The 12,615-nt window shown below is 45.1% G+C and overlaps 1 protein-coding gene across 2 annotated transcripts; it reads left to right on the plus strand.

Moving 5' to 3' along the window:
* Positions 1-1,271: 1,271 nt before the first annotated feature.
* Positions 1,272-11,689, plus strand: CDKN2AIPNL (CDKN2A interacting protein N-terminal like). Of its 2 annotated transcripts, XM_060240458.1 has the most exons (3): positions 1,272-1,654; positions 7,417-7,516; positions 11,508-11,689. In XM_060240458.1, the coding sequence occupies exons 1-3, from the start codon at positions 1,449-1,451 to the stop codon at positions 11,517-11,519; spliced, it is 318 nt and encodes a 105-aa protein (XP_060096441.1). In that variant the 5' UTR covers positions 1,272-1,448; the 3' UTR covers positions 11,520-11,689. The 2 variants fall into 2 exon arrangements, with proteins under 2 accessions (XP_060096441.1, XP_060096440.1); XM_060240457.1 differs by lacking the exon at positions 11,508-11,689 and having other exon boundaries at positions 1,321-1,654; positions 7,417-7,832.
* The last annotated feature ends 926 nt before the right edge of the window (positions 11,690-12,615 follow it).

Genomic DNA, 12,615 nt, shown 5'->3' on the forward strand with positions numbered 1-12,615 from the left:
CCGTTTGCAAAATGTCTGCCCCTTTAAGGCTGGGCAGGAAGCAGGAAGCAGAAAGGGCTTCTGAGAACGGCCCCTCCCTTTCTTTTGCTTTCGTTTTCACAGGAAGTAGAGTTGTTCGGAGGAAGATCTGGTAAGTGTGTGTGTGTGAGAGGGAGGGGGCAGGGGATTCCCTAGTTTGGAGGCCCTCCCCCGCTTTAGAAAGCGTGTGGGGGGAGGGAAATGTCTACTAGGCACTCTATTATTCCCTATGGAGAACGATTCCCATAGGGAATAATAGGAAATTGATCCGTGGGTATTGGGGGCTCTGGGGGGGCTATTTTTTGAGGTAGAGGCACCAAATTTTTAGTATAGCATCTAGTGCCTCTCCCCAAAATACCCCCCAAGTTTCAAAACGATTGGACCAGAGGGTCCAATTCTATAAGCCCCAAAATATGGTGCCCCTATCCTTAATTATTTCCTATGGAAGAAAGGCATTTTAAAAGGTGTGCTGTCTCTTTAAATGTGATGGCAAGAACTCCCTAGGAGTTCAATTATGCTTGTCACATCCTTGTTCTTGGCTCCACCCCCAAAGTCTCCTGGCTCCACCCCCAAAGTCCCCAGATTTTTCTTTAATTGGACTTGGCAACCCTATCCATGGGGTCACAAAGAGTAGGACTCGACTGTGTGACTGAACAACAAAAGGTTATTTTGGGGTGCAGTAGCCCCCAACCCACTTATCTTTGAGCTGTTTAGCAACATAAGTTTATATGATTCCTGGAAGTTACTGTAATTTGGAGTGCTTTGTACAAAGACAAGTTTGGATGGGGCACCAGTCTTTCTGTGGAACTTCGCTGGGCTCTGCCTCCTGGTTCCAGAGATGTAGGGCTTGGGGTGAGTCCACAACCTATTTTGGGAAGCAAAGCTGCTTAAACATTATTAAATTTGGTGTTAGAAAATAAGGCTTCAGGGTCTGAGGGAACAAATTCAGTCTGGTTCTGCCAAGCCTTGTGAACACAGCATAAATGACGTCATGCCAGGGTAGCTCTGGAAGCACGCTAGTCAAAAATGAGAGTTAACGGGGGGATGGGGGAGATGCAGAATGAAAAAAGGCGCGGGGGGAGGTTCAACATGGGAATGGTAACCAAGGGTGGGGGGGGGGAGCACACACCCCTATTGGTATCCATAAGGGACTACAGAAATTCCTCAGCAGCAGAACTAAAGATTCCTAGATTTCAGCCTCGCAACAAAACTGAAGATGATCCAGCATTGTCCTTTTGCGCACGCTCACACTTGCAACGCCCCCACGGGATTCCGAAGCCGGCATTGCGCTGAAGAGGGGAGTAAAAGAGTATGTAGGGCTAGAGCGGCAAGGTTGTTGGCTACGTTCCCCTCGCCACCCCACGACCGTTAGAAACGTTGCTTCCGGTTCCCTCCCCCATATTAGCTTGTTGAACGGAAAAGCTGAAAGGATGGTGAGCGGGAACGATGAGCTGGTTGATGATTTCCCCGAACAGTTCCGCTCCTACTCGGAGAACGAAAAACACTGGCAGGCTCGGAGGACCTTCATCCTGCGCAACGTCCCGCCAGAGGACGGGGCGGAGCTCTCTCCGCTGCGTGTGGACCAGCTGCTCTCGCTCTCTATGGTCTGGGCCAATCATCTCTTCATGGGATGCAGGTACCGCCCTTCCTGCGCCTCGCTTGGCTTCTGTTTATGTGCAGTCAGTTAGCGAGGAGGTATGTCTAATCCTGTGTCCGGGCAAGCAGCGAGGAAACCACATTTGGGGGTTGTTTCATATATTGGTACGCGCTGCTTGTATCTCCGTATCCTCCCTCTTTAAAAGTTACTATATCAGAAGAAAGCAGAAATTCAATTGGTGAAGCTTTCCTCAATGTTGCGACTCCATGCTTGGGAGCTGATTCCTCCGCTGTATTTCCACTCGCCATATAGACGTCAAAAGAACTCTGCCACAGCCAACATATAACAATCTACTGGAAGCTCCTCCTTTTCGAGTGGGCTGCAAATTTTGTGCCCTCCTACCTGGATTAAGCCCCATCGGATACCCTGGAATTTACTTTTATGCATAGGGTTTGACTGTAGGATTCACATACCCAGCGGTTCATGATAGAGTTGCCAAGGGGCTTGGTGGAAAACGTCCTGGTCTTTTAACAGTGCTTTAATTGTAGAAATGGGCAGGTGATTTTTTTTTTAAATAACCAGTTGGTAGACAACATTCCATTAAACTAGTTGCCACCTTCCAGGTGGCAGCTGGAGATCTCCTGGGATTACTACTGGCACTAGAGATCAGTTCACCGGGAGAAAATGGCTGCTTGGAAAGATGGACTTTATGGCCTTATCCCTCCCCTCCTCAGGCTCCAACTCCCCAAATTCCAAGCTTTTCCCAACCTGGAACTGGCAAACCTACATTAAGCTTCTATTAAAGTGATAAGACTTGTTTTTCTCTAGGCAGTTAGCAACCCTAGTCCATAATTATCCAGTTAATGTGGCCAGTTATTGTAGTTCAGAGGTGGTTAACTTGCTTACTTCAGAAAATTACTGTGAACTGCAGTGCTGAACTAAATTTATTTTTGCCAATTATATATGTGTGTGTGACTGTGATGTTTATTATGGCTTTCAGTGAAACAATTCTGAGTAATTACAGTGTAGATCTGGTCCAGCCCTATTTACAACTAGACAATGAAATCATGCATACGTGTTTAAGAATCTACTAGACATGTTAGGAAACTGGATGATTTATCTTTCCAGTGATTCGTGTGCTAAAATGGTCATGATGAGAATTACTTAAGTCTTAGAAACCGAGTTTAAAAATATAGTATATCAACATCTGGGTCTGTCACTGAGTCACTACTCTCTCTCTCTCTCGGCTTGGCTTCGTGAACAAAGATTTAAGAAGGGTGCAATAGTCCACGTCTGCTGCAGGCTCACTGGTGGCTGACAAGACCAATGTGGGACAGGCAGGTCCGGCCACAGTGGCTGCAGGGAAAAGTCTGATTTAGGGTTGGTGCTGTAGCAGTGCGATTCTTCCTCAATCTCCTTTTGTCCTCAAGACCAGCTATGCGTGCGTTCTCAAAGGAAGAGACAGCCTGGTGGATAGTGTGCCTCCATGCTTTGCGATCTGAGGCTAGGTCAGACCACTGGTGATGGTTGATGTGACAGGTGCCAAGGGATTTCTTCAAGGAGTCCTTGTACCTCTTCTTTGGTGCCCCTCTATTTCGATGGCCAGTGGAGAGTTCGCCATACAGGGCAATCTTGGGAAGGCGGTGGTTTTCCATCCTAGAAATATGCCCTGCCCAGCGCAGCTGCGTCTTCAGCAGCAGTGTCTCGATGCTGGTAACCTCCGCCCGCTTGAGGACTTCAGTGTTTATTTATTTATTTAAGATTTATATCCCGCCCTTCCCACGAGTGGCTCAGGGCGGAGTGTTGGTCACAAAGTCACTCCAGTGGATGTTGAGGATGGTGCGAAGGCAGCGCTGATGAAAGCGCTCGAGGAGTCGCAGGTGATGACGGTATAAAACCCACGATTCGGAGCCGTAGATGAGGGTTGTCATCACAACCGCTTTGTAAACATTGATCTTTGTGCCTTTTTTCAGATGCTTGTTGCTCCACACTCTTTTGTGCAGTCGGCCAAATGCACGGTTTGCCTTTGCCAGCCTGTTGTCGATCTCCTTGTCGATCTTAGCATCTGAGGAGATGATGCACCCCAGGTAGCTGAACTGCTGGACTGTCTTCAGAACTGATTCACCCACAGTGATGCAGGGAGGGTGATAATCTTCCTGGGGTGCAGGCTGGTGGAGAACTTCTGTCTTCTTCAGACTAACTTCTACGCCGAATAGCTTGGCAGCCTCTGCAAAGCAGGACGTCATATGCTGCAGAGCTGATACCGAGTGGGAGACGAGTGCAGCATCATCAGCAAACAGTAGCTCTCGGATGAGTTTTTCCATTGTCTTGGAGTGGGCCTTTAGTCGCCTCAGATTGAACAGGCTGCCATCGGTGCGATAGCGGATGTAGACACCATCGTCATCATCTAGATCTACTGCGGCTCTTTGAAGCATCATGCTAAAGAAGATCGTAAAGAGAGTTGGCGCGAGAACGCAGCCTTGCTTTACACCTGTGCCTATTGGGAAGGGCTCCGAGAGGTCGTTGCAGTGTCTGACTTGGCCTCGCTGGTCTTCGTGTAGCTGGATGATCATGCTGAGGAACCTTGGGGGACATCCTAAACGTTCCAAGATTTGCCACAGGCCTTTCCTGCTAACGGTATCGAAAGCTTTGGTAAGGTCGACAAAAGTCACATACAGAGCCTTGTTCTGTTCCCTGCATTTCTCTTGGAGCTGCCTGAGAACAAATACCATGTCGGTGGTGCTCCTGTTAGCTCTGAAGCCGCACTGGCTCTCTGGGAGGAGTTCTTCTGCAATGGTGGGCACCAGTCTGTTCAGGAGTATTCTGGCAAGGATTTTGCCTGCGATGGAGAGCAGGGTTATCCCCCGGTAGTTGGAGCAGTCTGACTTTTCCCCTTTGTTCTTGTATAGGATGATGATGATTGCATCGCGAAAGTCCTGTGGTTATTTGCCTTGTTCCCAGCAGGTGACAAGTACTTTGTGAAGTGAGCTATGTAGTATTGTGCCCCCATGCTTCCAGATCTCTGGTGGAATTCCATCAACTCCTGCTGCCTTGCCACTTTTCAGTTGCTTGATGGCTTTAACAGTGTCTTCTAGGGTGGGGATCTCATCCAACTCTGTTTTCACTGGTTGAAGTGGGGTGAGGTGGATTGCTGAATCTTGAACTACGCGGTTGGCACTGAAGAGAACCTGAAAATACTCTGACCACCGGTTCAGTATGGATGCCTTGTCTGTGAGGAGCACTTGGCCGTCTGCACTACGCAAGGGACTCTGAGCCTGATATGATGGACCATATACTGCCTTCAGGGCTTCGTAGAACCCTCTTAAATCACCAGTGTCTGCACACAGCTGGGTTCTCTCTGCAAGCTTGGTCCGCCAATCGTTCTGAATGTCTCGAAGCTTGCGCTGGAGGTTGCTACATGCAGCGCGAAAGGTTGCTTTTTTCCCAGGACAGGAGGGCTGAGCAAGATGTGCTTGGTAGGCAGATCTCTTTTTCGCCAGTAAATCTTGGATCTCTTGATTGTTCTCATCAAACCAGTCCTTGTTCTTCCTTGTGGAGAACCCGAGGACTTCTTCAGAGATCTGCAGGACGGTAGTGAGATCTGCAGGTGAGCTGGTGCTCCATGCAGAGTGCTTCTGGAGAAGGGTCTGTGGGGCAACTGGGGTCCTCAATTCTTGACTGGAGTTTTGCCTGGAAGGCAGCTTTAACTTCGGCTGACTGGAGACTGCCAACCTGAAACTTCCTCCGAGGGATACCTCCTCTCCTGGGTGTGGATTTAAAGTGAATTGGAGATTGCAGCGTACAAGACGATGATCCGTATGACATTCTGCACTGGGCATTACTCGGGTGTGTAAGACATCTCGAAGGTCTCTCTGGCGCACCAGAATGTAGTCGATAAGGTGCCAGTGCTTGGACCGTGGGTGCATCCAGGTTGTCTTCAGACTGTTCTTCTGCTGGAAGATAGTGTTGGTGATGGTGAGCTGGTGCTCCATGCAGAATTCTAGCAGGAGGCGCCCGTTGTCATTGCAGTTGCCAATGCCGTGTTTGCCAAGTACTCCTTTCCAGGCTTCCGAGTCTTTACCTACTCTGGCATTGAAGTCGCCAAGGATGATCACCTTGTCCTCTGTAGGGGTCTTCCGTACGAGGTTGTGTAGATCAGCATAGAACTTCTTCTTTTCTGCAGGATCTGCTTGAAGGGTTGGGGCATACACACTGAAGAGTGTTGCATGCTGCTTGTTTTGAAGTGGGAGGCGCATGGACATGATGCGATCTGAGTGACCTGTTGGCAGGTTTTCGAGTTTGGAGGCAATGGAGTTCCTGACCATGAAGCCAACGCCAGAAAGGCGGCTCTCAGCCTTTGACTTACCTGACCAGTAGAGGGTATAGCCAGCACCGTGTTCTTGAAGACTACCTTCCTCAGGGAAACGGACCTCACTGAGAGCTGCTATGTCGATATTCAACCTGAGAAGTTTGTGGGCAACTAGAGCAGAGCGTCGTTCAGGGCGACTACTGTGTCAAGCATGGTTCTGATGTTCCAACACGCAAGCTTTAGTCTTTGCACACTTTGTGAGGCAGGTGCATGCCTTTTCTTTGTTGTTATTTTTTGACCGCAAGTAAGGATGCCCGTTGACCGCGGCTAGCCAACTGGGGTGGAGGAGATGAGCTTTGTTTAGGCCACCTTTTCTAGGCCTCTCTCCGTGTGGAGCAAGCAGTGCTGTCCCTAGATAAGGCTGCTTGGTCGTTCAGGGTGCTGCCGAAAGATGCTTTCGTCTCCGGGTTAGCATCAGGCGACCAATACCCTGAACCGCCTACATGCAGGATCGGGACTGCGGCTTCCAGTGGCACCTTCCACCTGCCGTTTCGCCCCTTGCCCATCGCTGCAGGACTTGATGCGTTGTGGGTTGTGTATGTGGATATGCCCTTCAGGCCTGTGCAGAGGAATTTTTTAGGTGAAGCCCAGTGTGCGCGGTACTGGCTCCACCCTTTCACCTGGGGGTCATCTGCCATGGCCCAGTAAGCCGGGACGCCGGCAGCGAGTCCTCCAGGTGGTAGGTGTTACATTAACGAGCTCTATCTGCCCGGGTTTGATGTTAGAGTTTTCCTTCTCTTAGGCTGGCGAGGTTGGTGGGCCCAGCCTGCCCATCCGGTTATACCGCCGGACAATTCGGTCGCACCATGACGTAGCAAACTCTATGAAAAACGGGGGGGACCAGCGAGAAGGTGTTGCTACGGATGCAGTAATGCAGGAGAGGCCATTGCAGTGACCATCTGCTAGGCATAGCCAGACAGTGACCACGCGGCGTTCACTACACCGGGAGAGGAGAGGCTATGTATTGCGCATACACTTTCCCTGGGGGGGGGGGTAGGATACCCAGAGGGAGCCCACCCACCCCCACTATGAGTCACTACTACCTCATAAGAAAAGCTCAAATTCTTTATGTCCTTAGTGAAGATTTTTAAAAAGTGAAATACTTATTGTATGGATTTTATATTTTTTGCTTAGCTCTTTTGAATAGGTGTTCAGAAAATGAGTTGCTTATGTTACTGAAATAATAGCACAGAAAAACTCAGCTCTCATTACATCTTGGTTTTTTCAATTCCTAAAACTACAAGGACAATGCTTTCTCTTTTTAAAAGCATATATGAATTACAAGACTTGACTGACTTTAGTGAATTAATAGAACACAGTAGAACATGGGATATCACATTAAAATTGCAGTTCTAATAACACTTTCCTGTTGTGCAAACCTGAGTAGATTTGTTTAGGACTGCTCTGTAACTCTGCGACTCTTATTTTGTAGCTACAACAAAGATCTCTTGGACAAGGTAACAGAAATGGCTGAGGGGATTGAAGTTGAAGATGTCCCACATTTTACAACCCGTGATGAAATAATGAAAAAGGTGAATATTCAGCATTTAGAGCTCTTGAAAAACAAAATGAAATGCCACGAGACATACTTTTGCAAATGTTAAAATAGGTTTGTGTATGAATGGGTGATCTAAAGTGGGATCTTTAATCTTGTATTGATTTGATAAGTGTTGAGGAAAGAATGCAGTGAATATATTTTGAATATTTAATTGTAGCTTTCTTAGCACATGTATATTCTCTCTTTCTCGTTGTTATTGTACTCTGGAAAAAAAGTGTAGTTTTTTTCCCAACTGCATTACATTGGGTGGAAATACCTAATTGCTGTTATAAATGTCTTATTTCCTGGAATGTTATCTACTTTAGTAATTTTCTGCCACTATATAGTAAACCCTATATCTTCACACCCGCAATGGGAAGCTTGAAAACATGCATGTTTTACTTGCTAAAAGGCAGGAAAGTAGAGGAATGTGGATGAGGCTCCAGTGTTATGGGAAATGCTTTGAGTCTCCTTTTAAAATGGGGAAATTAGCAAATATTGAGACTAGGTAGAGCAAATGAGGAGCAAAGGATCTTTTCTCCAATGATACAGAGGTTGGTTTTCAGACAAGAATACTCCAGGCAAATAGATTTTGTAAGATTTACTCAAAATATGTAAAAAGAATACATTCGCACACACAAATGCACAATACAGGCAATCATGAAGCTAAGGAGGTTATCGATAGGACAATTGAGGGGTTGATGAAGAGTGTGTAGTCACCTGATCCAGAAGAGGAGACGTCCATTCAGCAGGAAAATCGACGAGGAGGGCAAGCACGACCAGCATAGCAAGCCCTATAGACCCAATTACAAGCTTAAGGGGGGGGGTGCAAACTGCAAATGGCGCCCTACAGAATGCATACCGACCTGGGGTGTTCACTTTGGTTATATAGAATTCTGAGGGGTGGAGGACCTTTTAATAACTCTATAGCTCTTAATAACCTGATGATGGTCCTTGTGAAAGGATCCTGGTTGGGAATAATAGATTATAATTTTCATATCTTTTCCAAAAAGGGTGGGTCAGGGTGTACCTGGGTGGTACTGGTTTGGGCTCAACACCTCAGAAAAGAACTCAGTGGGGCAGACATAGCGGGATGGACGTCATCATAGAAGTGAATAGAAATAGCTAGGTGGGATTAATGATCCAGAGAGAAAGGCTATTAATCAATAGATGAGGATTAGGGTGTGAGCAATACTTACCAGCAGTCCCCATTGTTATTATGCAACCTGTTTGGGCGAAGGTGAAAGGGGTAGGCAGGGTCGCACTGAGAGGGAGCCTTCAGGTGGTGACCAGAACAAACTCTCTCCTGGGTCTACTCCATTTTGAATGAAGTATTTTCTTGGCCTGTTTCTGGTCAGACTCCATTTTGTATATAGGAATAGGAGCCCCACTTTCTCTTTCTAGTTATTGGGGTGCTCCATATGAATAGGCAGCGCTTCTCAGTTACACCAGGTGCTTCAACAGAGACTAGCTTCTCAAGCTCCAGGTTTCTGGCTTCTGTATAAGTTGTTCCTACTTTGCAAACTGTTGGAATGAACCACACAACACGCGTGTTGAGGAGAAAATGCTTCTCTTGCAAAGCAAGTGGCCTTTATTTTATAGGGTTCAGGTCTCACTTAAGTCATAGCAACACAAAGATTCTCACAGGAAACATGTAAAATATTCTGCTTAGCATGCAACAAATCCACAATACTTAGCAAGTTCCCGAAATATCTTGTCTCAATGTGACTGATGTGAGAGCTACATTTTCCAGACGTTACAGGGTCTGAGTAACTGAGCTCATGACATCCCACGCTTTTAGGGGTCACAGCAGCAAGACACCATTTCAGCTATATGGTTCTACACAAACTTCCATTTCAGTAACTCCGTTTTGCCTCAAATTCCTTACTTATTAAGTGGATAAATGTTAATAATTACAGGCAGGGGTGGAATTCCAGCAGGAGCTCCTTTTATGCTAGGTCACACACCCCTGATGTAGCCAATCCTCCAGGAGCTTACAAAGAAGAGCCTCGTAAACTCTTGGAAGATTGGCTACATCAGGGGTGTGTGACCTAGTATGCAAAGGAGCTCCTGCTAGAATTCCACCCCTGATTACAGGTAAGTTTGAGTTTGAGTACAGGGCTTTATTTGTAGCAGGAACTCCTTTGCATTTTAGGCCAAACCCCCTGATGTAGCCAATCCTCCAAGAGCATACAGGACCTACTGTAAGCTCCAGGAGGATTGGCTACATCAGGTGTGTGTGGCCTAACATGCAAAGGAGTTCCTGCTACAGTATTATGATCAAGCGTAATACTGATGCAGCTTAGAAACAATGAAGTGATAGTTTTGTGTGGTGTTACTCTGTCATCTTCTCTTAACATGGATTTAATCTGTGTGATCTCTTGAGTTTAAATGTGTCAAGTGGTATCAAAATTATGTTTACTGTTGATAGGCAACTTTCTCACTTGTGTCAGTTAATTTGTTACCAACAAAACTGTATGATAATCCTGTGTTTAAGTGCTAATTTGCACAACCTTTTCAGTGTATTCTGGCCTGGAAAACTGTAGTAGCCTATGTTGGCTTCCAGCCTTTACAAGCCCTTCACTTTTCCCAACTGTGCAATATCTTTTTTTTTTTTTTAATATGGTGACCAGAACTATATGAAGTATTTCAATGAGACTGCACCATGATGCTATACGATATTGGCCATTATATCTACCATATCTTCCCTAATAGTTCCCATTAAGAAACTGGCCTTTTTCACCACTGTTGTGCACTGAGTCAATGTTTTTATTGAGTTAAATCCTACAGCACCAGTTCAGACTCCCATCAACATATATTTAAAGTTAGAATTTCTTGTTCCAGTGTTCATCACCTTGCAGTTTCCCAAGTTGAACTTCAGGGCTACCCTTGAGGCTGACATAGAAATTACAACTGATCCCGAATGCAGTGGCACGGGTCCTTACTGGAACCCTACAGACAGCGCACATTCAACCGGTGCTTCACCAGATGCACTGACTCCAGATTGAATACCGAATCAGGTTCAAGGTTCTGGTGTTAACCTTCAAGACTCTAAATGGTCTGGGACCTCCTCTCCTGGTATACCCCCAGAAGAGAATTAAGTTCAGGAGAGAAAAGCCTACTGGTGATCCCTGGCCCTCAAAAATATCCAGCTGTCCTCAACCAGAACCAGGGCTTCTTCAGTCCTGACCTTGACCTGGTGGAACTCTCTGCCAAATGATGTTTGTCTTCTGTGGGACATAAGGTAGAGATGTCCTACAGTTGAGGACATCTTTCCTCCTTGCCTGGCTTCTCCTTTTATTTTATTTCCTCCCTCCACCCCCCAGAGTAGTGACAAAATTTCTCTATTCTAATGCCATCTGGAATTGTTACCTTGTTACTGTTTTAATTATCTAACTTGATTTGAATGTGTTTGTTGAAACTTTTGTTCAGCACCCTGAGCCTTGTTTTCATGGGCAGGTAGTCTATAAGATGAATTTATAAATAAATATAAAGTGTTCCATTGTTTCCCACTCATCCAGTATAGCCAAAGCTTGGCTATGACACTGCTCACCTGCAATGCCAGATAATTTACAAACCATTTTAAGACTACAGGTACTCTAGGACTCCACTGCTTATTTCCACCCATTGAAAAAAATGCAATTTTAATTTCACAAGATGACCTGTCCTCTTATTCCATGACTATTGAGTTTACTTAGGAGTTTTGGTTGTAAAACATTCTCAGAAGGTTTTTTGAAAGTATATATGCCTACCTTATATATGCCTACCTTATCCACATGTTTATTAATCCTAAAGAACTTCAAAATTTGGGGAGGCAGGACTTCCCTTTGCCTTTTGCCTCAGCCACTGGTGTTCTTCAGGCTTCTGTCTTAATAACAGTTGCTACTAATTTAGCTGGGACAAATGTTAAGTGTTCCCTTATTATTAATAGATGTGACTGCGATACATTTAACTGACTTCAACTTTAGACTCTTTCTTTTTTTTAGAATCAACACTAGTGCCCAAGAGAAGAGGTGCTATATTTGTACTATGGTACATATTTTACTGAAGTAGAAGATCAAACTGAAGACTACAAGTTTCACTTCTGACATGCATTGTAAATTGGGTTCTTTTTACACTGGAATCTCATTTTAGGTTTTTAAAATATATATATCTTGGTTCTGATTTATGAAGGTGTCGAGAATGTTTGTTCCTTCCCATTTTGACCATGGGACAGAACTTTCTAGACATAGGGGTGAGGATACTGATGGAACCACAGTATCTGTCGACTGTAGATGATTCTTTATAGCAACCAAATCTGACTTCACAGCCTGATCCTGTACATGTTTGTGTAGAGTAAATCAAGAGACTTCATGGAGTTTACTTCTGGGTAACTATGTCTACAGTTGCAGCCTTAATTGAATAGGATGTCGAAACTAACATAATAGTGCATATCTTGTACTGCATAAATAGAGGGGATGTCCTGGTCTTAGATGAAATGAAAGTAAGGTGTGTGAGAATCTTCTGCGTACGTGCCACTATGACTGCCGGAAGCCATGCAGATAGCACAAACGTTAATGCTGTTTTTTCTGGAAGTGTGGCTTAAATGTTATGTAAATATCTGGAAAAAAATTTTCCCCATCATGACAGTCAAGATCTCCAAGCATGGAGAAGAACTTAACATCCAAAATATCTTTAAAACCATTGGAACAAAAGTTTTATTGTCTTGTAGTTTTTTAAAACTTCTCAGGTACTTGCAAACATGGCATAGCATAGACACGTGTCTGGCCAGAATGCTAGATTGGTTTTGCAAAGAAAAGAAAAGAGTCTCAAAGACATTGTAGTAATGTAACATAACGTTTAGACCAGGGGTGTCGAACTCATTTGTTATGAGGGCCGAATTTGACATAAATGAGATCTTGTCATGTGTATCATAAAATGTAATGCCAGGTAGTGGGCATATAAACTTTATAAAGGGCACAGACACAATTAAAGTTTTTTTAAACTTAAAATAAAACATGCTTAAAATATTAGCACACTTGTAATATTTTGTTTTACAGTCTCTGATAAATGTCACCTCTTGCTATGAATTATTGCATCAAAAACTGCCGACAA

This window comes from Heteronotia binoei, chromosome 5 (assembly GCF_032191835.1).
Source record: "Heteronotia binoei isolate CCM8104 ecotype False Entrance Well chromosome 5, APGP_CSIRO_Hbin_v1, whole genome shotgun sequence".
Taxonomy (NCBI): domain Eukaryota; kingdom Metazoa; phylum Chordata; class Lepidosauria; order Squamata; family Gekkonidae; genus Heteronotia; species Heteronotia binoei.